This window comes from Acomys russatus, chromosome 26 (genome assembly GCF_903995435.1).
Source record: "Acomys russatus chromosome 26, mAcoRus1.1, whole genome shotgun sequence".
In the NCBI taxonomy this organism is placed as follows: domain Eukaryota; kingdom Metazoa; phylum Chordata; class Mammalia; order Rodentia; family Muridae; genus Acomys; species Acomys russatus.
The window spans coordinates 34,441,159-34,465,952 of NC_067162.1; the positions used below are offsets into that span (position 1 = coordinate 34,441,159).

The 24,794-nt window shown below is 41.8% G+C and overlaps 1 protein-coding gene across 1 annotated transcript in view; it reads left to right on the forward strand.

Annotated features, from left to right (window-relative positions):
• Phlpp2 (PH domain and leucine rich repeat protein phosphatase 2) overlaps positions 1-24,794 on the forward strand; it is a 70,380-nt gene that overhangs the window by 19,989 nt on the left and 25,597 nt on the right. The window contains exons 3-9 of the mRNA XM_051168754.1: positions 4,037-4,170; positions 9,643-9,833; positions 13,021-13,146; positions 14,707-14,861; positions 17,539-17,685; positions 18,129-18,359; positions 19,646-19,848. Of these exons, the coding sequence (XP_051024711.1) occupies positions 4,037-4,170; positions 9,643-9,833; positions 13,021-13,146; positions 14,707-14,861; positions 17,539-17,685; positions 18,129-18,359; positions 19,646-19,848 (1,187 nt within the window). The remainder of the gene's footprint in view (positions 1-4,036; positions 4,171-9,642; positions 9,834-13,020; positions 13,147-14,706; positions 14,862-17,538; positions 17,686-18,128; positions 18,360-19,645; positions 19,849-24,794) is intronic.

Consider the following 24,794-nt stretch of genomic DNA (forward strand, 5'->3'; position numbering starts at 1 on the left):
ATAAATACATTTTTTTTAAAAAGAGGATTTCCCAAATCTGCAGTCTTTATTAGGCCTCGTGATTTGATCCTGCAAAATACATCAGGATTAGGATGTTTCATTTATGTCTCTTTTCTAGAGAAATTAGGAAAATTGAGCAAGTGAAAGTTAGCTTTAAAGTATAGTTATGGAATCAGCAAGATGGCTCAGTGGTAAAGGCACTTGCCCACAGGCCTGACACCTGCATTTGGTTCCTGGATCCAGTGGTAGGAGGAGATAGATAACCAGACTTCTCCTGAGAGTTATTCTCGGACTTTAACTAAAACACACGTATTCCCTCAAAAAAAAAAAAAATGAATTAATTGTGAATATGAGATCATCCTATGAAATTTTGGTATTGAAATACAGTAATTCTAAATCCTGGAAGGAGTAGAGTTAAGATGGAATTTGCATTATATTAGGAAGATGTTTAAGCTTAGATACTTCAATTTAAGTTGTACAAAAATGATACTGGTCATGTGGTCCAAGATGGTGTCTACAGGAGCCTGTGATAAGTGATACTTTCATTATTGTGCATCTTGATATATTAAGATTCTCATATTAAGATTTCTCCATTGCCAAGCACAGTGGCGCACGCCTTTAATCCCAGCACTCAGGAGGCAGAGGCAGGTGGATCTCTGTGAGTTCAAGGCCAGTGTGGTCTACAAAGCGAGTCCAGGACAGCCAAGGCTACACAAAGAAACCTTGTCTCAAAAACAAAACAAAATTATCATATTTGGTCCAGGTCTACCAATGTGAATTCTCACTGTGCCTGGTCTCATTCAGTGGTTAATATTGAGCAAGTCTGATTTTTTTTTAATGTTATAAGTTCTTAAATACTTTTAAAAGTGTTTATTATTTATTGTGTATGTTGTGTGTGCTTAAAACTTTTTTGCATCAAAGTGCACATGTGTAGATCAGAGGACACTTTTCAGGAGTTAATTCTCCTTCCATCTTTGGGTCCTCGCAGGTGCCTTTAGTTGTTGAGCCATGTTGCTGACCCTACAAATTCTTCTTAAAATGTGTCTTTATTTTGTTGATCTCTGGATTTTACTGTAGCCAAACCAGTGATTGTAAGGCTCAATGAGAGGTGTTTCTCAGGAAATAAAAAAAACAAAAGAAGATACCTTGAAAATAAGAGGAGGGAAAGGAAGGAAGGAAGGAAAGAAAGAAGGAAGGAAAAAGAAAATAAGGGGAGAAGCCAGGTGAGGTGGTGCACACTGTAATCCCAGCACTCTGGGAGGCAGAGACAGGCGGGGATATATATATATATAAACATATATATATTTGGAAAAATGCCCACCATTGTCAAGACCTTGGTGAGTTCTGATTTTCTTTGGCTAAGGATTAATTGATGCTTTTAGTCTGAAAAACTTTTCTCTTTCTATTACATTTACTTGAGCATTGTGGCCTACACTTAAAATACCAGCAGTTGGGAGATGTAGACAGCAGGCCCACTGCAAGTGTGAGATGAGTCTGGGCTACATAGTGAGTACCAGGCCAGCCAGTGCTACAGAACAAAGTCTTGTCTCAGAAACTGTATTATCTAAATAAATAGTAATATAAAAGTTCAGTACTTCTGTGTCTTTATGGGCAATATGTTCTCCCCTGCCCCCTTCTTTGTTGGTGGTGGTGATGCTGGTGGTGGTGGTGGTGGTGGTGGTAGTTGTAGTAGTTTATTTTGAGTTTATCTTCTAGTTTCTGGAAACCAGAAAATCATATTGAGCTGGGCGTGGTAGGACATATTTAGAATTCCAGTACTTTGGAGACTGAGGCACAACTGTTGGGAGTTCTAGGCCAGCATGGCTTATAACAGTAAACACAACGCAAATCTAAGCTGAGCAGGAGGAAGGCAAGGCCAGGTGTTGGGTTATTTGTGATGTGCTTTGTACAACAATTTGGATTCTTCTCTTTTGTTCTTATTCTGTTGCAGGTGTTTGCATGCAGCTTTTATAGTGATTGCTCCTTTCATTATACCGTTTTTTTCATAAATCTTGTTGCCTCAGCGGTTTATAGCTATTCAAATGTAAAAGACTGGCATTTATATCTTTTGTCCCTATAACGAAGTATACTTTATTTCTTTTTTATTTGTTGTTATTGTTCTTTTTTGAGACAGGGTTTCTCTGTGTAATCTTCCTTGGGTGTTCTGGACTCCCTTTGTAGATCAGGCTGGCCTCGAACTCACAGAGATATGCTTGCCTTTGCCTCCCTGAGTGTTGGGATGACAAGCATGTACCACCACGCCCAGCTTATGTGTTGTTATTTTAATTTTTATGTTTTTTTGTTGTTGTTTTGTTTTTTATTTTTTATTTTTTAGTCAAGGCCTCACTTTGTAGCCTTGGCTGTCTTGGAACTCTCAATGTAGACCAGTAGCTACTTGGAACTCACAGAGATCTGCCTGCCTCTGCCTCTGCCTCCTGAGAGTTGGGCCTAAAGAAGTGCACCACTATCCCTGGCAGTCTTAGCACCGTGACTATAACAACTCTTATAAAGAAAACATTTAATTCACACTGGCTTACAGTTCACAGGTTAGTCCATTGCTGTGGTTGGGAGCATGGCTGCACACACGCAGACATGATGCTGGAAAGGTAGCTGACAGTTCTAATCTGGACCAACAGGCAACAGGAAGTGTGAGTTGAGTCACTGGCCCTGGCTTGAGCTTCTGAGGTCTCACAGCCCACTCCCAGTGACACACTTCCTCCAACAAGGCCACATCTCCTGTTAGTGCTACTCCCTATGAGCCTATGGGCGCCATTTTCACTCAAACCACCACACTGGCTTTCATAATTTTTTTATTTTTTTGGTTTTTTCTAGACAGGCCTTCTCTGTGTAATAGCCCAGGCTGTCTTGAACTCACTTTGTAGAACAGTCTGTGAGTTCCACCTGACTGCCTCCCAAGTGCAGGGATTTAAGGCGTGTGTCACCATGCGCACTTTGTAATTTTTTTAATCAATGTAATTCCTAAATGTTCTTTCAGGACCTTTTGAAGGTACATAGACTTTGATACAGTGCTTGCTTATTGGTTGTTTCAAATAGAAGAGATGATCTATTTTTATTCTAATTAAAATGTGTTGAATTTGTGTGTGTGTGTGTGTGTGTGTGTGTGTTGTGGACATATGTATGTTAATGTGGGCATGTGGAGGATAGAGGACAACTTGTGGGAGTTGATACTCAAAAAACTGAAAAGAAAAACTCACAAAAATGAAAAGCAATGAGTGTCACCCTTTTACTAAACTTTATTTGTAAAAATTTATTTATTTATTTATTTACTTATTTGGTTTTTCGAGACAAGGTTTCTCTGTGTAGCCTTGGCTGTCTGGACCCGCTTTGTAGACCAGGCTGGCCTTGAATTCACAGTGATCCACCTGCCTCTGCCTCCCGAGTGCTGGGATTATAGGCGTGCGCCACCACACCCGGCTGTAAAAAATTTATTTTAAGTAATTTATGTTATACCATAGGTATAATTGTTTTAAGTAAATATTTGGAAATTCTTAATTTTAGTTTCTAATCCAGTCATGTCAATGTCTCCAGTGTATGTAAGCAGAGCTTCTTGTGGTCCTCACAAAGTCAAAAGAAACTCTAAGACTCATTATGTTGAAGCCACTTGTTTGGATTCATAGTTTAATACTGAAACAGATGTTGGGCTAGGTAGCTAGCCCCATGGGTAAGAGTGCTTCCCACCACCCACAGGAAAAACTGTGCATGCCTGCCTCTGTGTGGCACCAGGCTTGGAACTAGGAAGCAGGTGGACCCATAGAGCTTGCTGACCAGCCAGTCCAGCTCAGAGGCAAGTCAGTGAGAGACTGTCTCAGGGAAATAGATGGAGATCAATAGAGGAAGATAGTTAACATCTTCCACGAGCCTCTGTGCATCTCCACACTTGTGTGCATGCACTACTCTCACATGCACATGTGCACAAAGAATCTTGTTTTAGGAATAAAAATCAAGACAAAATGAAGAGCTGAGAAAACCAAGCACATTGTTATTACTTACCATGTATTATGTTTTGTGTGAGCAGGAGACTGGAGCCCACTGAACGGCCTCTCCAAATTGTTTACGATTACTTATCCAGGCTGGGATTCGAAGATCCTGTGCGCATACAGGAGGAGGCTACCAACCCTGACCTCAGCTGTATGATTCGATTTTATGGTGGTAAGAATTTATCAGTAGCTTTGTGAATATGTTAACTACTTTTAAATTGATTACTTGCATCTTTACTTTCTACTTGCTAAAAGTATTTATTATCAAAAGTTATTCTTAAGCCAGTCGTGGTGGCACATGCCTTTAATCCCAGCACTCAGAGGCAGGCGGATCTCTGAGCTCAAAGTCAGCCTGGTCTTCAAAGTGAGTCCAGGACGGCCAGGCTACACAGAGAAACCCTGTTTCGAAAAACAACAACAACAAAAAAGTTATTTTAAGTCGGTTAAATGAAACTAAACACAACAAAAAAATCAGGGGTAAAGGAAGATTTATTTATTTATTTATAGTTTTTGGTTTTTGAGACAGAGTTTCTCTGTGTAGCCTTGGCTGTCCTGGACTCATTTTGTAGACCAGGCTGGCCTTGAACTCACCTGCCTCTGCCTTCTGAGTGCTGGGATTAAAGGCTTGCGTCACCACGTCCGGCTCCTACGCTGGGTTTTTAAAAGCAAGCTTTATAGCAGCAGATGAGTTCAAACTGGTCCTACTTTTTCTCAGATTTGACTTCAAACTATCAATATTCTTTCCCCACAAACCAGGATTTTATTTGCATTTGTCTCTTCTGGCACTTCATCACTCATTCACTCTCTAGCTCTCACATCTGTCCAGTATATATATTTTCCTACTCTATACATACTTTTTTGTACCTTTCTTTTTTGATTAGCTGAAAGGATATCACTCTAGTTTGTCGAAAACAAAATTGCCCATCTAAACACCTTTTCTGGTCTCTTAGGGTGCTACAGACATATACCTATGCAACACCGACACACACACACACACACACACACACACACACACACACACACACACACACACAAAGTTTTCTTTTTGGTTTTTTGAGACACAGTTTCTTTGTAGTCCTAGCTGTCCTAGAACTCATTCTGTAGACCAGCCTGGCCTCAAACTCAGAAATCTGATGCCCTCTGCCTCTCCAGTGCTGGGATTAAAGGTGTATGACCTCCTGGATAACAAAAATAAATATTAAGAAATATAATACAGCATAACCTGGCAAAGGTATAAAAACAATTTTAGAAAGTTTGGGGGGTGAGAATAAACATTTAATGGGAAAATATTTTTACTGATATTTTACTAATTTCTTAAAGCTTCCCTTAAAGCCAGGTATGGTGGTTCAGAGGCTAGGAACATGTGCTGCTCTTACAGAGGGCCTGACCTTGGTTCTCAGCACACATGGACAGTGGTTGGGTCAGAAGCAACCACCAGTAGTAACTGCAGCTCCTGAGAATCTGTTCCCCTCTTCCAGCTTCTGTGGGCCCGGTACTCAGATGCACATCCCCAGTTACATATCATGAAATTAATACAAATACTAAAATCCCCGAGGTGGAATGGAGGCATGCTTCTTACTTGTGATTGAACTGGGGTCTTTATGCAGGCAGTGTTTTCACTCCAGAATGAAAGCTGAGCCTTAAATGCCTTGGGGTTTCTTTTATATACAAGGATATAGCACAGTTATTGGCCCTCTCTACCACCACTTGATAAGTTATCATATGACCAGAATCCTAATATGCCTTTAAAAGAATAGTTCCAATGTAAACCACAAGAGTAAGTTTGTGTTTGATGGCGGTTATGGCAGGTGCTAGACAGTGAGCCTTAAAAAGTGGACTCTAGGCACTGGCTGCTTTTCCAAAGGTCCTGAGTTCAATTCCCAGCAACCACATGGTGGCGCACAACCATTTATAATGAGATCTGGTGGTCTCTTCTGACACACAAGCATACATGTAGGCACAACACTGTATACATAAAAAATAAAGAAAAAAAATCTTAAAAAAAAAAAAAAGTGGATTCTAGAGCCTGGTGTGGTGGTGCACGCTTTTAATCACAGCACTTGGGAAGCGAGTCCAAACAAGTGGTTTCAACACAATGAGACAGTACAAGGGCTGTGGAAAAGAGTTTGGAATGGAGCGCAGTGGTAGAGTGCTGGCCTAGCTTGTGTAAAGCCCTGGGTTCTCTGCCCAGTGCTGTGGGGATAGGAGTGGCAGCCGTGGGAATATGTTTTTCACTGATGTTGACTGGCTTGCATGATCAGTCATGAAGATTTGAAGTATATTAATTTCTTCCTTTGAAAAGAAATGGAGTCTTAAGGATGTGATTTGCTAGAGGGGTTGTAGCTGTAGGTGAGCGGCTCAGGGCGCTCTTCTTCACCATGATATCTGCCAACATTGCTTAAAATACTTTGTGTAAAGAATATAAATGCCAATAAGAAGCCATAACAAGAGCCCTGTTCTAGTTGCTGTTCTTGTGATAAGGAGCCTGTCAGAAGGAAGTCAGGATGACGTAAGCCTGCCTCTTTCCACATTTTATTTCAGGTAGTTTATTTTGTCTCACAGTTTAAAGGGAGGTCTTAGCAGCCTGAGTGGGAGGCAACTGGGTACATTGTATCCACAGTCAGGGAGCAGACAGGATACTGGCTACAGCTCTGTGACCCCACTCCATGAGCTGTGTACCCACATTTAGGGTGAGTCTTCCTCTTCCACTAAACTTTTCTGGGAACCTTTCTTTTCTTTTCCTTCCTTCCTTCCTTCCTTCCTTCCTTCCTTCCTTCCTTCCTTCCTTTATTTCTTTCTTCCTATCTTTTTTTACGAGACAGAGTTTCTCTGTATAGCCTTGTCTGTCCTAGACTTGCTTTGTAGACCAGGCTGGCCTCAAACTCACAGCGATCTGCCTGCCTCTGCTGGAATTAAAAGCGTGCGACACCACTGCCCAGCCTGGGAACCTTTCATAGACACACTCAGATATGCTTCTATGGTGATTCTAAGTCCAGTCAAGTTGATTTATGATTAACTATGATAAATCGCACAGTATGTTTTCATTAAAAGTTCAAAAGCAAGCTGGGCAAGGCGCCACATACCTGGACTCAGCCTTGGGTAGTAGAAGCAGGCGGATCAGCAGTTGAAGGGCATTCTTGGCTACGTTTTCAGTTTAAGAGCATCTTGTGGTGTATGTGACTGTCTCAAAAACAAAAACAAAAACAAACAAAAAAACAAAACCACCATCAACAAAACCCTCAAATACCCAAACGTTGAAACGCATAGTCTCAGCCATGTTGTTTGGAGGTGTGAGGGTGTGAGGCAGTAGTTTGTGTGTTTAGGTCCTGAGTGGCAGCGTGTGGGTTGCATGTGATGACTGCCCAGATCTTTTTCATTTCCAAGCCCATCTCAGCTAGCTGTGCATATGTGACTGGGTTATCTTCATGACAGGAAGTGGAATTCATGAGTGTCACTTCCATACCTTGTTCTGTTCCTCAGTGCTGTTTTCCTCTTCTGAGGGCCTGGAGTCAAATGTTACAAGTGGCAGGGTCACTGTCATACTGACAACAGTATTGATGTCTGGCTACAAAGAATGCCCACCTGGGCAGAGTCAGATGTTATGTTTGATCCATTATGTCCTGTTGTAGTAGTTTAACTAGTGTTATGTAGGATATATGCTGTAAAGAGAGCAGGAGGTGACTGTTCAGGGAAGGGAAGAGGCTGACTTCTGGCGTGTAAGATCCTAAATTATACAATATATGTTAACAGTAAGCACTTTGTTCAGTAGAGCTTGAGAGTACTCCTTTTCCTATATCTCTTTCAATATCAAGTCACATCGTTTTTCTCCAAATTGAAAAGAAAAAAAGAAAAAAGACAAGCCTCAGGTTAATTTGCATATCTGAAACTTGTTTGGTAAAAGATAGGCATGCTGGGGGCTGGAGAGATGGCTCAGTGGTTAAGAGCACTGTGCTCTTCCAGAGTTCCTGAGTTCAATTCCCAGCAACCACATGGGGGCTCACAGCCATCTACAATGTGATCTGATGCCCTCTTCTGGCCTGCAGGTGTACATGCAGACAGAGCGCTGTATACATAATAATAAATAAAAACCTTTAAAAATTTTATATATGAAAAAAAAGATAGGCATGCTGGGGTTAGAGAGCTGCCGGCTCCATGCTTAAGAGTGGATACATGTGAGCTCCAGCAGCCACATGAGGTGGCTCACAGCCGCCTCAGCTCCAGCTCCAGAGGGACCTGATGCCTCCAGCTTCTGCACCCGTGTTTGTTCATGCGTGTTGAATTATACAAGTAAAATACAAATATCATGATCTGTATTTTTTTACATTTACATTTAACTGCTTTATCAATAGTTTATATTGTCAGTTTAGTATGTATCTCTTTATTTTAACTGTTGGTGACTACCTTGTTGGGAATGTCTGGTTGGTAGTAGACGCTTACGGAACTAGAGGTCTGAGAGGACCAGATTCCCTAAGGAGCAGGAATTAGAATGTAGGCGGAGGGACTGGCTTAGGTAGAAGTGGCCGTCAGTAAGTCTAGTATTAACACTTTTTTTTTTTTTTTGAGTAATGCAGTTTTGAGTCTTTGAAGTATTTGACCCATTTCTTCATATTACATATGTAGAAACGCTTGAGTAAGTAAGCAGAGTGGTACCTGGTCAATCGTGGTGATCTCTGGAGAGCTCTGTTTACTATTTATACAACTTCTTATTCCTGCTGCTTTCCTTGGTTATTTAATTTTATCTTGATTATGTGTGTGTGTGTGTGTGTGTGTGTGTGTGTGTGTGTGTACGTGTACGTGTACACGCACATGTTTCCCATACGGCAAATGTGGAGTCGGAGGATAATTTATAGGAGCTGGCTCTGTCCTTCTATTGTACGCTGTGGGGGTTGAGTTCAGGCACTTTTGCCAGCTGAGCCGCACTCGTTTCTGTGCTTGTGACACATCTCTCTGTCAGTGCCTTTACAAGAGCTTTGCATCTTGGTCTCAGGGTTTTGTTTTGTTTGCTGTATCTCAGCCATGCGAACAGGATGGAAAGGAGGGTGCTTGAACAAAGAGAAGTGTTGTGTGGTTTTGTTTCTGCTTCCATGAGGGGGACAGTCAACTGAAATATCACCCATAAGCCTTTCTTGCCAGAGCCAGAGAGGTAGGAGATTATATACAGAATTAGAGAACTCTTATTCTAAAATGGATTGATATCAATAATGACTATCGTTTATCCCGTACATCTTTTGTGCCCCCATATGCTCAGTATTTTTTATGAGAACACCCTAGAAGGTGGGTTAATACATCTAAGACAGCACAGGATGATGGAATATAAGCTCTGTGAGGAAGGTGAGCTCAGTGGACCATGTCGTTGAAGGGGTTGGCATAACTTGCACTCCGGCTTCAGGGTCTAAAACCAAAGTTCGTGGTCTAGACGCCTCGCCAGAAAGGTGGCTGTTGAAGAAGGTTGACAGGGACATCCAAGGTAAAGTCTTATTTGCACTATATAAGTGCAGTGGTGGGTGTTATCTGAGGGCCAAAACCCATATTTCTTCATTCCTCATATCTATAAATAGGAATACTGAATGTTGGCACATGCATTTTCCTTTCCCAGTATTATGTTACTTTAATGGTACATTCTGAAGCACTGTTTTCTTTTTAGAAAAACCATGCCAGATGGATCATCTGGATCGAATCCTACTGTCTGGCATCTACAATGTACGTAAAGGAAAAACCCAGCTGCACAAATGGGCTGAACGCCTAGTTGTTCTTTGCGGTACTTGCCTTATTGTCTCCTCGGTGAAGGATTGTCAAACTGGGAAGATGCACATTTTGCCTCTGGTTGGGGGAAAGGTAAGATTTACAAACTTTAAATATTATCTTGGTCGTTAAGGAATTAAAGGTGGGCTGGGGAGATTACCCAGTTGGTAAGGGAGGATCTGAGGGACCTCCTCAGTTTGATCCCTCAGAACTCTTTTTTTTTTTAATTTAATTAATTTATTCAGATTGCATCTCAATTGTTATCCAGAACTCTTGTTTAAAAAACAAATGAACAAACAATAACAGCAACAAAAAACCCAAGTGTGGTGGTGCATTTACCTTTAGTTCTGAGGGAGCAATGCCAGCAGATTCCTGGGGCTTGTTGCCCCGACAGCCTCGCCCATTTTTAAGCTCTAGGTGACTCAGGCCCTGTTTCAACAGACAAGATGGACTGCTGCTCCCAGGGAATGACTGCCCAGGTGGGTTTCTGCCATCCACATGCATACATGTGTACACACACACACACACACACACACACACACACACACACACACAAAGAGAGAGAGAGAGAACATGCTAGGCTATAGCTCAGTGATACAGTGTTTGCCTACCACTTGTGAGTCCCTGAATTTAATTCTCAGCATTTGAGGAAATAAAATAAAATACCCTGCCTGATTTCCATAGACCCCAATAGGAGTATTATGAAAGATTATATCAGAGACTCTTAAGCGGTTCCAGAGCTCTCCATCCTCCAAGTGCTATTGTAGAACTGTGTGCTCCAAACTTAGGAACTTGGTGCTAAAGCTGGTAACACCAAGATGCTGTTACCAGGGTGCTACATAGAAGCTGCCTTTGGGGACTAGAAGCAGCTGCCAAGATATTCTTGCAGGTTTCTTCTTTTTGCCTATTAGTTTAAAGTAGAGAATTGGGTGGTCATGAGTCTCAATTCAGCAGCCAGGGAATTGTGACATGTCTGTATCTGCCCTAGAAAAGTTCATTCGCTAGTTAGACAGACAGAGTGACAGGTGACCATAGGTAGGTTAGCATTTATAGGAAGCTAGACATAGTGTTTTGAGGCTTGACCATCATAACCAGTGTGGACTGAAGAGGATTCATAGACAGAATGACCTTTAAAAGTCATGCTTTGAAATACGCAGTTGGTCTAGGTACATAGCAGTACAGGCTTAATACATTCACTACGAAGACAGATAACAGGGGCTAGAGAGATGGCTCCTGCTTGCTGTCAAGTCCTGGAAAGCATCAGGAAATTTTGTGTTAATGAAGATATCTATAAACTCATCAAGTAATAAACTCATTTAAGACCGAGGTGGAAATAAATGGGCTCACTGAAAATAAATATGCATAGGATTTTGTGAGACAATAGGACAACAAAAAATCTGAAATCAGAATCCTGGGGAGGATTCAGTGAAAACCTTGGGAATGGAAATATGATCGCTGAACTTTAAAAATAATGGGCTGGAGACATGGCTTAGCACAGGACTCAGGTTCAGTGCCATGCGGCACCCGCATGGCAGGGCACATCTATCTGTAACTCCAGTTCCAGGGAATCCTGTGTGCTCTTCTGGTGTTTGTGGGCCCAGAACATGTATAGACGCTTTAATAAAAACAAAAACTAAAATCTTTAAAAAAAAATTTACACTGGATTACTTCACACAAAGCCTAGAAATTCATACATAATCAAATACTGAGAAAGTTTTATGAATTACTCATAAGAAATAGAAATCAAAGTCAACATTTCTATATAATTATTTTATTTTGGTATTACTTAAATTGACATTGTAGTTTTACATATGTGTAACTTTAGATATTATTAACTATTAATGGTCAGATGTTCTTTTTATCATTTTATAGTGGGGCTTATTGCCACAAAGCCTTTTCCATTAGTCTTTCTATTTCTTTCCTTGTTTGTTTGAGACAGGGTCTCACTATATATCTTTGGCAGGCCTGGAACTCCAGAGACCTGCCTTCCTTTGCCTACCAGTGCTGGGATTGAAGGTGTGTGCCACCCCACCTAGCAAAGTCTTTTTGTTCTTTTTGTTGTTATTATTATTATTATTATTAATTGGAAAGGTGAGTTGTACAGAGTTATAGTTTAATATATCTAAGATGAAATTCACTTAATTTTTAAAAAGATAGTTTCCCCTTTTACTTTATTTTATGTGTATGAATGTTTTGTCTGTATGTGTGTTGTGCACCGCACATGTACCAGGTGCCCTTCCAAGCTAGAGAAGGCATCAGATCTCATCAGACTGGAGTTACAGGTGGCTGTGAACCACCAACATGTTAGGGTCAGAACTCTGGTTCCCCTGAAAGAGCATTAAGTGTTCTTAATTATTGACCATCTCTGCACTTCCCCATAGTAATATATTTAAAAAGTTATTCTTTTTATGTATTTATATGTATATACATAAACACATAGTTTTTTGAGACAGAGTTCCTCTGTGTAACCCTGGCTGTCCTAGAACTCACTATATAGACCAAGCTGGCTTCAAAATCACAGAGATCCACATGTTTCTCTTTCCCTAGTACTGGGATTAAAGGCATGCATCATTACTGCCCAGTGATTATTTTAGAATATTATCTGTTTGTTTCAATGAAATTCTTTGTTTTGACACCATTTTTATAGTTGCGCTGATTTCTTAGCAATGAAGACTGATTATATTGTGAGTACCACAATTGAAAGTTACAAAATTCTTTAGTGTTAATGAATCTTTACAGCGTGTTTCTTTTTTGCTCAAAGTATTTTGTGTTTCTGACACTTGATTCTATCTTTAGTAAGCACTAGAATGTATTGATTTGCAAGTATAACTTGTAAATCAATTTGTAGCTCTTTTGCCAAGATGCAGAAGCAATGCCATCCAAAGTAAGATGCCAAAGATAGAAGTGGCTCCGTGGCAGGAGAAGGACTGTATCTTTAGCAGATCTGTAGGCTGAGTTGTTGCAGTTTAGGGAAAAGTCCCCTTGTTTTGAGCCAAGGATGTCTAGGTAGCCTAGACTGACTTGGAATTCTCTCTGCATCTGCCTTCTGGGTGCTGCGATTACAGGTGCGTACCCCACATCTAGTCTCTGTGGTTTGACTTAACTCTCCATAATGGCTGTTGGCGTTGGTTGTTATTTTGTATTCTTGTTGGATATTTGTATATATTCTTTGAAGAAATGTCTGCTCAGATTCTTTGCCATCTTGAAGAGTGTGTCTTGTTACGGCTTTTTGACTGTCATTTCTGACTAGCAGCTCTGATTTTCTCCCCTCCTCCTTCAGATAGAAGAAGCGAAGCGCCGGCAGCACTCCCTTGCTTTCAGCTCAGCTGGAGCCCAAGCTCAGACCTATCATGTCAGCTTTGAGACTGTGGCCGAGTACCAGAGATGGCAACGGCAGGCATCTAAGGTCGGAAGCTTTGATGGCAGATGAGGACGTAGCAACAAGTGACCATCCTTAATGACACACTTGGTGTTTCTTAGTGCATGATGAGTATAGTAGAGGCATTTCACCATGTCTTTTCTTAATTATAGCCACACAGTAGAAAATGGTGTCAAAATGTTTTTAGGTACATAACCCTCTATACCGTTTTTGTGAGATGAGTCTTAGATGGAGTTAAGACATAATGAAATTTGACCTTTAAAGGAATTGAGACACGAGATTTACATTGTTTCCCATCTGCCACAGTAGTCATTGGTTGACATATTTCTTCCCTGGCTTATAGCCTGGTGCTTCTGGTCTGTACACTTTTAGAAAAGACCTGATGAACCACTTAAAAGGTGAACTTGATGGGACATGACCTGTGATTCTGTCACAAATCCCTCTTCTGGTATGTTGAGGATAATATTTCAGTATAGCTCTGCTTAGCCAATAAAGATGCAGCACTGAAGTGTACCACAACTCCAGAAGTCCTTTGTGTTCTGGCAGCAGTTTGCAGAAGAGATGCTATGGTGCCATGGCATGTCTCAGAACACAGGTGACCTTTATTTTCATTGTTATTGTTGCTGCTGTGCATCAGCTATACAATCTGTTCTGTGTAAAGCTGGTTTTAGTTGTGAGTAATGTCCATCCTTCTGCCTCTATAAAGAGAAGTGACTGTTTCTTGGGCATCTTTGGCATACTCAGCAATGTGCTACGTGCTTTCAGTAGAAGAACAAACCTTTGCAGAGATATGTGGCTACAAAAGGCGTTTTGTCCCATACTGTCTTATTAAAAACTTGTCTGTTTTGAATCATCTAACATTGTTTCTGATATGCAATGTTAAATCTTAATCCCTTATAGAGACATGAGCAGCTTTTCCCCTCCCTCCCTCCCTCCTTCCCTCCCTCCCTCCCTCCCTCACTTCTTTCCTCCTTTTCCTCCCTCACTCCTTCCTCCTCCCTCCTCTTCCTTCCCTCCTCCTCCACTCCTCCTCCTTCCTCTCTCTCCTCCTCCCTCCCCTCCCTCCCTTCCTATTAAAGATAGGGTCTCACTTATATTGTATTGACTGGCCTGACACTTACTCTGTAGCTTATACTGGCCAAACTTTTAGTGATCTTCCTGCATCAATCTCCCAATTGCTAGAATTATAAACATGGACCCACTATGTTTGTTGTACCTCAAGCTTTTTTGGTTGTTTTTCTCTTAGGCTGACCATAATCTTCCTATGCAGCCAAGGCTGGCTTTGATTGACTGATCCTGCTTCCACCTCCCTAGTGCTAGAATTTCAGGCCTACATCTTTGTTTATTTAAGCAGTTTATAGTTTTAGAGAAAAGTAAAAATTACCTGGTTTTTGGTTGTGAGCCTAGCCTTTAACGGCTGAGCCATCTCTCCAGCCCAATTAACTGGTTTTTATAAATGAATAATAGCATCTCTACTTCCCCTGCTTTTCTTAGTTTGTAGTCAGCACTTTTTATGTAAATGCTGTTCTGGCCTGTGCTGTGTGAAAGCTCAATGGCTCAGGAGGCTTTTCTTTTTCTCTTCTTCAGGTGGTGTCCCAGCGGATCAGCACTGTGGACCTCTCATGTTACAGCCTTGAGGAGGTTCCTGAGCATCTCTTCTACAGTCAAGATATCACCTACCTCAACCTGAGACACAACTTCATGCAATTAGAAAGACCAGGGGGCCTCGACACACTCTACAAGTATGTAGAGAGGTTTCCAGACTAGTGTGTTGAAAATGAATTGTAGTCAGTATCTTAGTGGTTCACACTTTAAGCGGACATGTTTACTGGATTAATTCATTCCTTGTCTCTATAACAAAGTAACTAGAGGCTGGGTAATGTATAAAGCAAAAAGGTTTAAATGTAAGATCAGTTGGTCCCTTTGCTGCAGGATATCCTGGTGGATGGTGGGAATCAACATGAGAGGGAGAAATAGAAAACCAGGGATATTCGGTGGTCAGTCTTGCATTTTTCTAACAAACCATTCTTTTGAGAACTGACTCACCATGTAATCCTTTTCCAGGACAGACTGTTCAGTGACTTAGTTATTTCCTCTTCCTCTTTTTTATTTATTTAGTGATGTTGGGGGTTACACCAGAACCCTGTGTATGCTGGACAAGTGTTGTGCCACTGAGTTACACCCTAGCCCCCACCTCTTACAGGTCTGTCGTTCTCAGTCCTGCTACACTGGGACCACACTTCCAGCATCTGAACGTTTGAGGGGCAAACTGATTGGCATTTTACATTATATTATATTTTCTGAATTTTCACTGAAGCAAAAATTTTTATTAACACAAATCCCTCTCCTTATTACTCTCCTTATAAGACAGATGGTTGATGAACTGTTCTGTTTCAAAGACTATAATAAGTTGCCATTGATTTTCATAATCCTTTTTTGTTGATTTGTTTTTGTTTTGTCATGAGACAGGTCTCAATGTGTAATTCTGGCTGGCCTGGGACTGACTGTGTGGTCCAAGCTGACCTTGAACTCACAGAGATCTGCCTGCTTCAGCCTTCTGAGTGCTGACATTAAAGACATGTGCCACTATGTCAGGCTTGGGATAATCTTTATGTTAATAGTAAAGCATGGTCTGCATTGGTGATAAAGAATCATCTGTAGCTATAATAGATAGAGAGATTCTGTAGGTGGACAGTTTTGTAATCAAAAGTTTCTAATTTAAATGGCTTTGAGCTGAGCAGGCTTTATCTTTTCTTTGTATCTGCTCCCAAGTCTATTTTCATCCATGAAACCTTTTCTCTTCTGATAGTGGGAACCATCTCATCCCTATAAGAATATGACCTATTTTTTTTCTATCTTTTTTATTAGAATATGTTTTACCTTCCTACTCTCCCCATATTCCACTTCATATTTTTACCTAAAACAGATATTATGAGAGACCAGCTTGTCTGAAGAAATTACAGAGACACAAAAAGTGGGTGCACATGAACAAGATGTGATCGTGGGCTTTTGCTGGGGAAGGGGGAGAGTGAAAATCAAAGTGTTTACCTTTACCTTACATTACATTAAAATGACATGTCTTACATAGGCATGTTAATAACGTTATTCTTATAATGCTAGTATGATCTTCAGAAAAACTCTGGTATTGAAATCTATTCTTTTACAGATATAAGCATATATTTAGTAATGATAAAGGTATTTAACTCATTTGTATAGTAAGTTACGGTAAGCTGTACTATTAAGGGAGTCCAATCTTTAGCATTTCTTTCTGACTTGCCCTGAAGCTAGAACTGGTCTAGTTAGAGAGCTTGGGAAGAGATTTTGAAGTCGAGGCACCCGGGCAAAGAATAGTAAGTAATCAGGGTCAGGTCACCATGGATTCCATTCTCAAGGACAGTACCTTTGACTTCTCACCATCTCACACTTGTATGATATAAACCATGATGTTCCATACCCCCATTGTATGGCCACACTATTTGAGGCAAGATTGTAGAAACTTACTCTGTGAACAAATGGCAACAACAAGGGATTCATGTCAGTCAGATCACTTTACCATACGTTGCTGTCACACGTTTTCAAGCTCATCTGATTCATTTATTTCAAATAGCATTTGAGCCAATATAATTTTAGTATAAAAAGAGTTGCTTATGATAGGTGTGGTGGTCCATAGCTTTAATTCTAGCACTTGGGAGGCAGAGGCAAGCAGATTCATGTGGGTTTGAGGCCAGCCTGCCAGCCTGGTCCAGGACAGCCAGAGCTACACCGTGAAAGCCTGTCTTGAAACAGAACAGAACAAAACAAAACAATTGAAAAAAGAAAGAAAAGAAAAGAGAGAGTTGCTTATAATATGCTATGTGTTTTGGTGGCTATTACAGTACTGAATAGGTTAAATTTTGCGTATTACATATAGACATTTAGCAAAGGGAGATTACATGTATCAGGTGTGACTTGATAGAAAGGAACTGCAGCAGCATGAGCTCCCATGTGTACACTTTCTGCCTCATTGGGGGGTCTCTCTTGCCCAGGTTTCATTGACAGCACTTTACTTTCCTCTGTGTCCACACAACATTTGTTAGCACATAAAGGAAACCATGTTTTTAGACCAAATTATATGGTGCGCATTTGATACTGATCATTTAGCTGAGTGTGCAGCACATGTCTGTGATCCTACCACTTTGCAAATGGAGGCAAGAGTTTGAATGTGAGGCTGGCCTGTGCTGCCTGATGAGTTCTAGGCCAGTCTAGGCTATATAGAAGGACCCTGTCTCCAACAGCAATTATGAAAACAGTCGGTGAACAAAACACATCATCAAAGTCCATTGATGGTCGCTGTAAAGACATACAGTGGGTGTATTCATTGTTCATACCATCACAATGGGTTTATGGAAATATGGTCCGTATTGTGCCTTTGTTTTTTAGATTTTCTCAACTGAAGGGCCTGAACTTGTCCCATAATAAGCTTGGAGTGTTTCCTGTGTTGCTCTGTGAGATTACTACCCTGACTGAACTTAACCTTTCTTGTAATGGATTTCATGACTTGCCAAGAGAGATTGGCAATCTGCTAAAGTAAGTATTGGCTTTCTCTAGATTCTCCTTTCTTTTGGGAGGACCTTCTCTGATCTTAGGATACAAGCGACACTTTGAGCTTTCACAGTGAGATAAGTCACATCCTTATCAGGATTCTGTTAAGCAATGGCTCTTGATGCCAGAGTGGCCATGCCACCAAGCAGTGACCCATTCCCTCCATTTCAGCAGCAGAGACTCTTGCTCTTTAGTGTCTGAAAGCCCATCCTTAGAAGTTATGTCTAAGCCTCTGTTTACTCTCCATGGGCCAAGATTTGGGGAATTTTGTCATGTTTGGATTGTTAATAGTTAGTGTCATGGCTTAATAATATATTACAAGCCTTATTGTTGGCTCTGTCTGTCTGTCCGTCCGTCCGTCCGTCCGTCCGTCCGTCTGTCTGTCTGTGTGAGCTAGTCCATAATGCAGGCTTATTTGTTTTCCACAGTCTTCAGACCTTCTGCCTCGATGGCAACCTTCTCACCACTCTACCTGATGAATTGGGAAATCTGCAGCAGCTTACTTCTCTGGGAATTTCCTTCAACAATTTTAGTAAAATTCCTAATGTTTTGGAGAAACTCACCATGTTAGATAAAGTGGTTATGGCAGGAAACTGTTTGGAAGTCCTGAACCTAGGGGTGCTGATCAGGATGAGCCATGTTAAGCATGTGGATCTAAGGTGAGGCCGCTCTATACAAGAGCTTCTGTAGCTTTGCTGTGATGGACCTTGATGTTTTCTCCTCATCAAGACTTCTTTAGAACATTAGGAACTTAGGACAGTATAAAATAGATGCACTCAGATCTGTAGTAAACTTCAATCTTCACCCAATAGCCCGGAGATTAAGGATCTGGTGGGCTTGGCAGTGACAGACGTAACATGTGAGGGACTGTCTGACTTATAATAAGAATTTCCATTCCCTCACCTTTATCTGCACTGTATTTCAGGAGTCTCTTTTTAAAAATATCATCAGTAGAATGTACAGCATAGATCTTGTTGCTTTAATGAACAGTTTTTATGGGTGATGATGAACATCATTTTTTATGCAGACTAGTGGTTTATAGTTGTCTATATAAATTTGACCATTTTTCTGTTGAGTTACTTTTTTTCTTGATAACATTTTATTGTAGTTGAAATGTTCAAAGCTTCATTACTAAAAACCTTCTTTAAAAAAATTTTTTTATAGTGACAATCTTTCCCTAAGGGAAGGTGACAAAAGATTTTGACTAGGTGTTCTATCATTTTCAGGAAGCTGATAGTGAGCCTTGTAAGACAAAGACAGGGATTTAGTAGCACACAGGATAAAGAGAACAGGCTAGTTTGTGATAAGTCATGTAGTGTGGAGACAAGAACTGGAAACATGGCCAGGTGTGGTGGCGCACGCCTTTAATCCAAGCACTCAGGAGGCAGAGGCAGGCAGATCACTGTGAGTTCGAGGCCAGCCTGGTCTACAAAAGCAAGTCCAGGAGAGCCAAGGCTAACACAGAGAAACCTTGTCTCAAAAAAACAAAACAAAACAGACAAAAGAACAGGAAACATCTGTGAAGTTTTCATTTGAATCATTCGAGTACACAGATAATTTTCTTCTCGGTGCATGTGAATCTTAGCACTAGAGAAAAAGAGGTACAGCTACAGGGAAGGGGAGCTGTTCCTTCTGCTTAGCTTCTCACTCACTACAAACATGCCTATCTCCTTGTTCACCCGTTCCCCACCTGGCCTTACTAGGTACTTGGATCAAAATGTTTATCTCTTCCTGGATATTGCCTTTTTCCTGTCTCTAATTTGTGATGTACTTACTAGTTCTAACTTAGCTGGGTCTTGAGTTCTTTTTCTATAAATCAGCTGATTATGAAGCAAGTAGTGAAATTCTCAAGTTCAGTAAAGAGAGGAAAGGGTCATATCTCGCCTATGTTTCCATACACGCAATAGAAATTCTCTTCAATTACTTCCTATTTCTGAATATTAAGGATGAACGAGTTGAAAACGGTGATGACTGAAAATCTGGAGGGAAATAAACACGTCACTCACATGGATTTGCGGGATAATCAATTGACTGATTTGGACCTTAGCTCCTTATGTAGCTTGGAGCAGCTGCACTGTGAGCGGAACCAGCTGAGGGAGCTCACACTCAGTGGCTTCTCCCTTCGAACCCTCTACGCCAACTGGAACAGTGAGTTTTCTATCCAACCTCTTGTTTTTGCTCTTTCAGCTCTACTCTGAGCCTTCTAAGAAGTGTGGCATCTGTGGTCTTTCTCAGGCGCTCTGCAGAGTGGAGTTGTGGCCCCTTGGGCTTTCTTTTTTAATTTTGCTGTTAGCCCTGAAGCAGTGGGTACTTTGAGACTCATTGTGCGAGCACAGTAAGAGACATTTTGCAAAATCATAGGGGTCAGGTGGGTGGATAAGCATGTTCAAACCAGAGCATCTGTTATGAAGTAGGCGTTGGTATACTTACAGTCCAGGGCCTAAATCTGTCCTACCCTTCCTTTTTTGCATAGTCTGTAAAGAATGGTGCCTTAGTTAGGGTTCCTACTGCTGCAGCACACACCATGACCAAAAAGTGAGTTGGGGAGGAAAGGTTTTACTCGGCTTACACTTCCACATTGTGTTATATCACTAGAGAAAGTCAGGACAGGAACTCAAACAGGGCCGGAACCTGGAGGCTGGAGCTGATGCAGAGGGTGGAGGGGTGCTGCTTATAGCGCACTTCACACGGCTTTCTTATAGAACCCAGGACCACCAACCCAGGGGTGGCTCCACCCACCAATGGCTGAGTCCTCCCCCACCAATCACTAAGAAATGCCTTACAGCTGGAGCTCATGGAGGGGTTTCCTCAGCTGAGGCTCCTTCCTCTCTGATGACTCTGGCTTGTGTCAAGTTGACACACAAAACCAGCCAATACAAATGGTTTTTATATATTTTAAAAGTTGGGTTAAAAGCTGGACAGTGGTGGTGCACACCTTTAATCCCAGCACTTGGGAGGCAGAGGCAAGTGGATCGCTGTGAGTTTGAGGCCAGCCTGGTCTACAAAGAGAGTCCAGGACAGCCAAGGCGACACAGAGAAACTCTGTCTCAAAAAACCAAAAAAAAAAAAAAAAAAAAAAAGAGTTGGGTTAAAAATTTTCAGTAATATTTGTGAAATGAAATTTACATGATGGGGCTGGAGAGATGGAGAGAGCACTGCCTGCTCTTCCAAACAACTCGGGTTCAATTCCTCACACTCACATGGCAGCTCACAACTGTCTGTAACTCCAAGATCTGACACTCTCACACCAAATTTTAAAAAATTAAATAAAATATTAAAAAAGAAAATTACATGAAATTAAAATTTTTATAGTCATAAATCAAGTTTAATTGGTCCCAGTCATAAGTTTTCATTTGGTTTACGCATCATTGTTTTCATGTTCCTGTGTCATAACTATAGGAGTAAGACACTGTTATGGTCCACAGACTCTAAAGTATTTCTTTTGGCCTTTTAAGAAAAAAGTTTTCTGGGGCTGGAGAGATGGATCAGAGGTTAAGAGAACTACCTGCTCTTGTAGAGGTTCTGAGTTCAATTCCCAGCAACCACATGGTGGCTCACAACCATCTATAGTGAGATCTGGTGCCCTCTTCTGGCCTGCAGGCATACATGCAGGCAGAGCACTGTTATACATAGTAATAATAATAAAAAAAAGAGCCAGGCATGGTTGTGCATGCCTATAATCCCAGAACCCTGGGAGGCAGAGGCAGATGGATCTCTGAGTTTGAGGCCAGCCTGGTCTACAAAGTGAGTCTGGGACAGCCAGGGCTCCACAGAGAAACCCTGTCTCAAACCAAAAGAGAGAGAGAGAGAGAGAGAGAGAGAGAGAGAGAGAGAGAGAGAGAGAGAGAAAACAAGTTTTCCAATCCCTAGTGCCTTGGTTCTATTGTGGGAAGACCCTGTTCCAGTAGTGTAGTGAGCACAGATGCCAGCAACATAGACATTGTGCTTCCCACAGTTAAAATGGACCTAGCAACAGTGAATTCACAAGGTTTAGTGGTTTCAATGACAGAAATCTGTTATGTAACCTGCCTTCCTAGGTAGCCTGGCTGAGGTGAGTGCAGGTTCTTTTATTCCAGTCTTAACTGCTAATTCCACCTCTCATGACATACAGTGGGCAGTATATATGTGGTCTGTAGAATGGATACAAGTTAAAGAGACTGCAGCAGAGTTTAAAAGGTTTCAGAGAGTGAGCATTGATAAGATAGTGAACCAGAGGAGTGCCAGAAGAGAGCTGCTGTCATTTTGTTCTCTAACGAGGTCTGAGAGCAGAACTACAGGGTTCAGCTGCAAGGTGAAAGACTGACCAGAACCATGGCCTGAGAGTTGGGAATGGATTAAGAGCAGGAAATAGCACATCAGGCAGGTCCAGGTCTTGACAGGCAAACAGGTAGACCGAGCAGGTAGTTGTAGACTACATGAAACCCGGGGATTGAGCTGAGCCTGAAGCTCAAGGGATAGTAAGGCAGACCTTAATTCTTCACACACACACACAGACACACACACACACACACACACACACACACACACACTCTCTCTCTCTCTCTCTCTCTCTCTCTCTCCAGGTATTGGATAACAGGTTGGTATGGAGCCATACCATCACAGTATTTAATGTCTGTCACTTTATGGAGTCCAGGTCAAGGACTCATATTTGGCTTGGTTTTCCTGATGTGATTTGAATGTGTCCATGTGCTACTACAGTCTTGACTAACCTAATACATGTATAGCTCTGTTTTGGTGTCCAGGAATAAGCCATTTATCAGTTTGTGCTGGATGGGTGCTGCCTAACATCTGGGTCATCCTCCCTCAAAATGGAGTCAAAATTTCTGTGCACAGCCTGAAAACCCACTGTTCATACAATGACTTAGAGCAGAGCTTAGCTGCATCTCAGCAACTAGAGATGGTCTGTGGGAATATCTTTCAATATAACAGGCCTTGTGTTTGTAGAAGCCACTGTCTGGTCTGAGACAGTCTCATGTTGAGGCACTTTTATGCAGAGTTCTTTACCAGTTAGGCTTGTTACATATTTTGTTTTAGTTTCTGGTGTTGTAAGACAGTTTCACTGTACCACCCAAGTTGGCCTCAGACTTAACCTCCCAAGTATTGCTATTGTAGCTGTGCTTTAGCGTGCTTGGCAGTTTTCTGTGTTTAAGGAAGGGTAGGAAAGGAAAACTGTTCACGTTCACTAACTGCTAGAAATGATTTAAATAATGCTTTATAGTCATCAAACTTGATGGGGAAAGTGCTGACAGTAACCAGAGACCAGGCTCAGAGTCTCCCGGAGTCCTTAGCCATAGCCAGTGAGGCCACCTCAGAAGAAGATGACCAGAGAAGTGGCAGAGCTGTGTGCTGGCATTTATCACAGGGCTACAGAAACAGAGCGTGATTGTCACAGTGTTGTGTATAACATAGGACTTTTAACAAGAAAATGGGTAAGTCAGCAGTGATGTATTTATACAACAAATTTTGTGCAGTAGTGGAAATGAATGGACTAAAACTTTGTGTATTGTGCAAATAAGTCTTGGAAACAGCTTTTGATTAAAAAAGAAAAACTGCGTGAATATAGTATACTGTTACACCAAAGCTTAAACACAAAAACATCATTTTGTAGGTTAAACTGTGCCACAGATGATGTTTGCTTCTTGGTGTTAAAGCAAAGCTCATAAGGCAGACATCCACATGTGAAAAGCGAGCTGATGATAGCGGGAGACTGCTCACTGATTTTGTTCTTTGCTTTCTGTGTCTGAATGTGTTATTAGGATAAAGACGTTAGGGACTTGAGTTGCTGTCTGTCATCGTGGTGCAGCTGCTTCACTCGTGGCTTAGGTTGATGGCTTGAGTCAGACGGTCCAGTTGTTGAGCAGACCTGCACGAGGGCTCTGTGGGTAAAGGAGCTTAACATCACCAAGCCTGACAGCCTGAGCTCTATCCCTCGGACTGCATGGTGGAAAGAGAGAACCTGTTCCCACAAGCTGCCCTCTAGCCTCCACATGACGCCTTCATACAGACACAGACACACATGCAAGCAGACATAAATAAGTATAATAATAAGAAAACATTCTCTTGAGTAAAGACTGGGATGTTGTGGGCCATACACGTAATCCCAGTACTTGGGATGATGAGACAGGAAGATCAAGAGCTACAAAGTCAAATATTATTTCAGCCTACCTCTCCCCTTAGGAAAACCAAAGCAACAGTAATAACAGCCAGATGTATGGAGTGTTGACCGGCACTATGCATTGGTGCTGTAACAGCTAATCAATACAACCATACTGGACACGGCCAGTGCAGCTACTAGAGCCAACCATGGCTGGTATGCCCGAGGGTCCTTTCTTGGCTCATGTTCACTGCCCGTGTGTAGATTAGTTCTCATGTATATGGACAAGATATTCCTAATCACTCTAAACTGGAGAGCCTTAAACGTCCAGCAGCCCTACACTGAGTATCTATGGTGTATTTGCCACCAGTCAGCTGGCAGGGTCTTTATGTTCTACCACATAGACGCCGTATGTGGACTGGAGCTCTCTTCAAAGTGCTGGCTTCAGCAACTTTTATACCCCATGGCATGGCAGTGAGTGGGGTAGGCAGGCCTGGCGGCTCCCTCTAGTGCCACAGCTCCCATATCGGCCTTCAGTAGTAGCCCTGTACACACTGCCTAAGAAGTCAGGATTCCTCAGCCGGTAGCTGCGGTTGGCATTGTAGTTTCTAGACAGACATAAATATCAGTCACCATCCCTTGGAAGCACCACCCACTGCTAGAGCTCCCAGACCTGGGCGTCTGAATACTTGGCAGCAGCCAGGGCCTGCAGTTGTGTAGCCTCTGTCCTTGTTCCATTTCAGATCTCTACCCTCCTTTGCCTTCTCTGTGCTTCCTGTGCCACTCTAATCCCTGGCCTAGCTCCTCCCTCAGCTGCCCTTGTTGGTCAGTGTCACAGGAAACAGCTGATGTTGCCTTTTTGCTATTGCTGCTGCTGCTGCCGCCAGGCTTCTGGCTCTCCTTAGCTTCTTCCTTGGCTCTCAGGAAACCACAGTTTGCCACCATTGCAGCTTAGCATGCTCCATTGTTGTGTCATGTTGCCTTAGCCAACACTACTGCT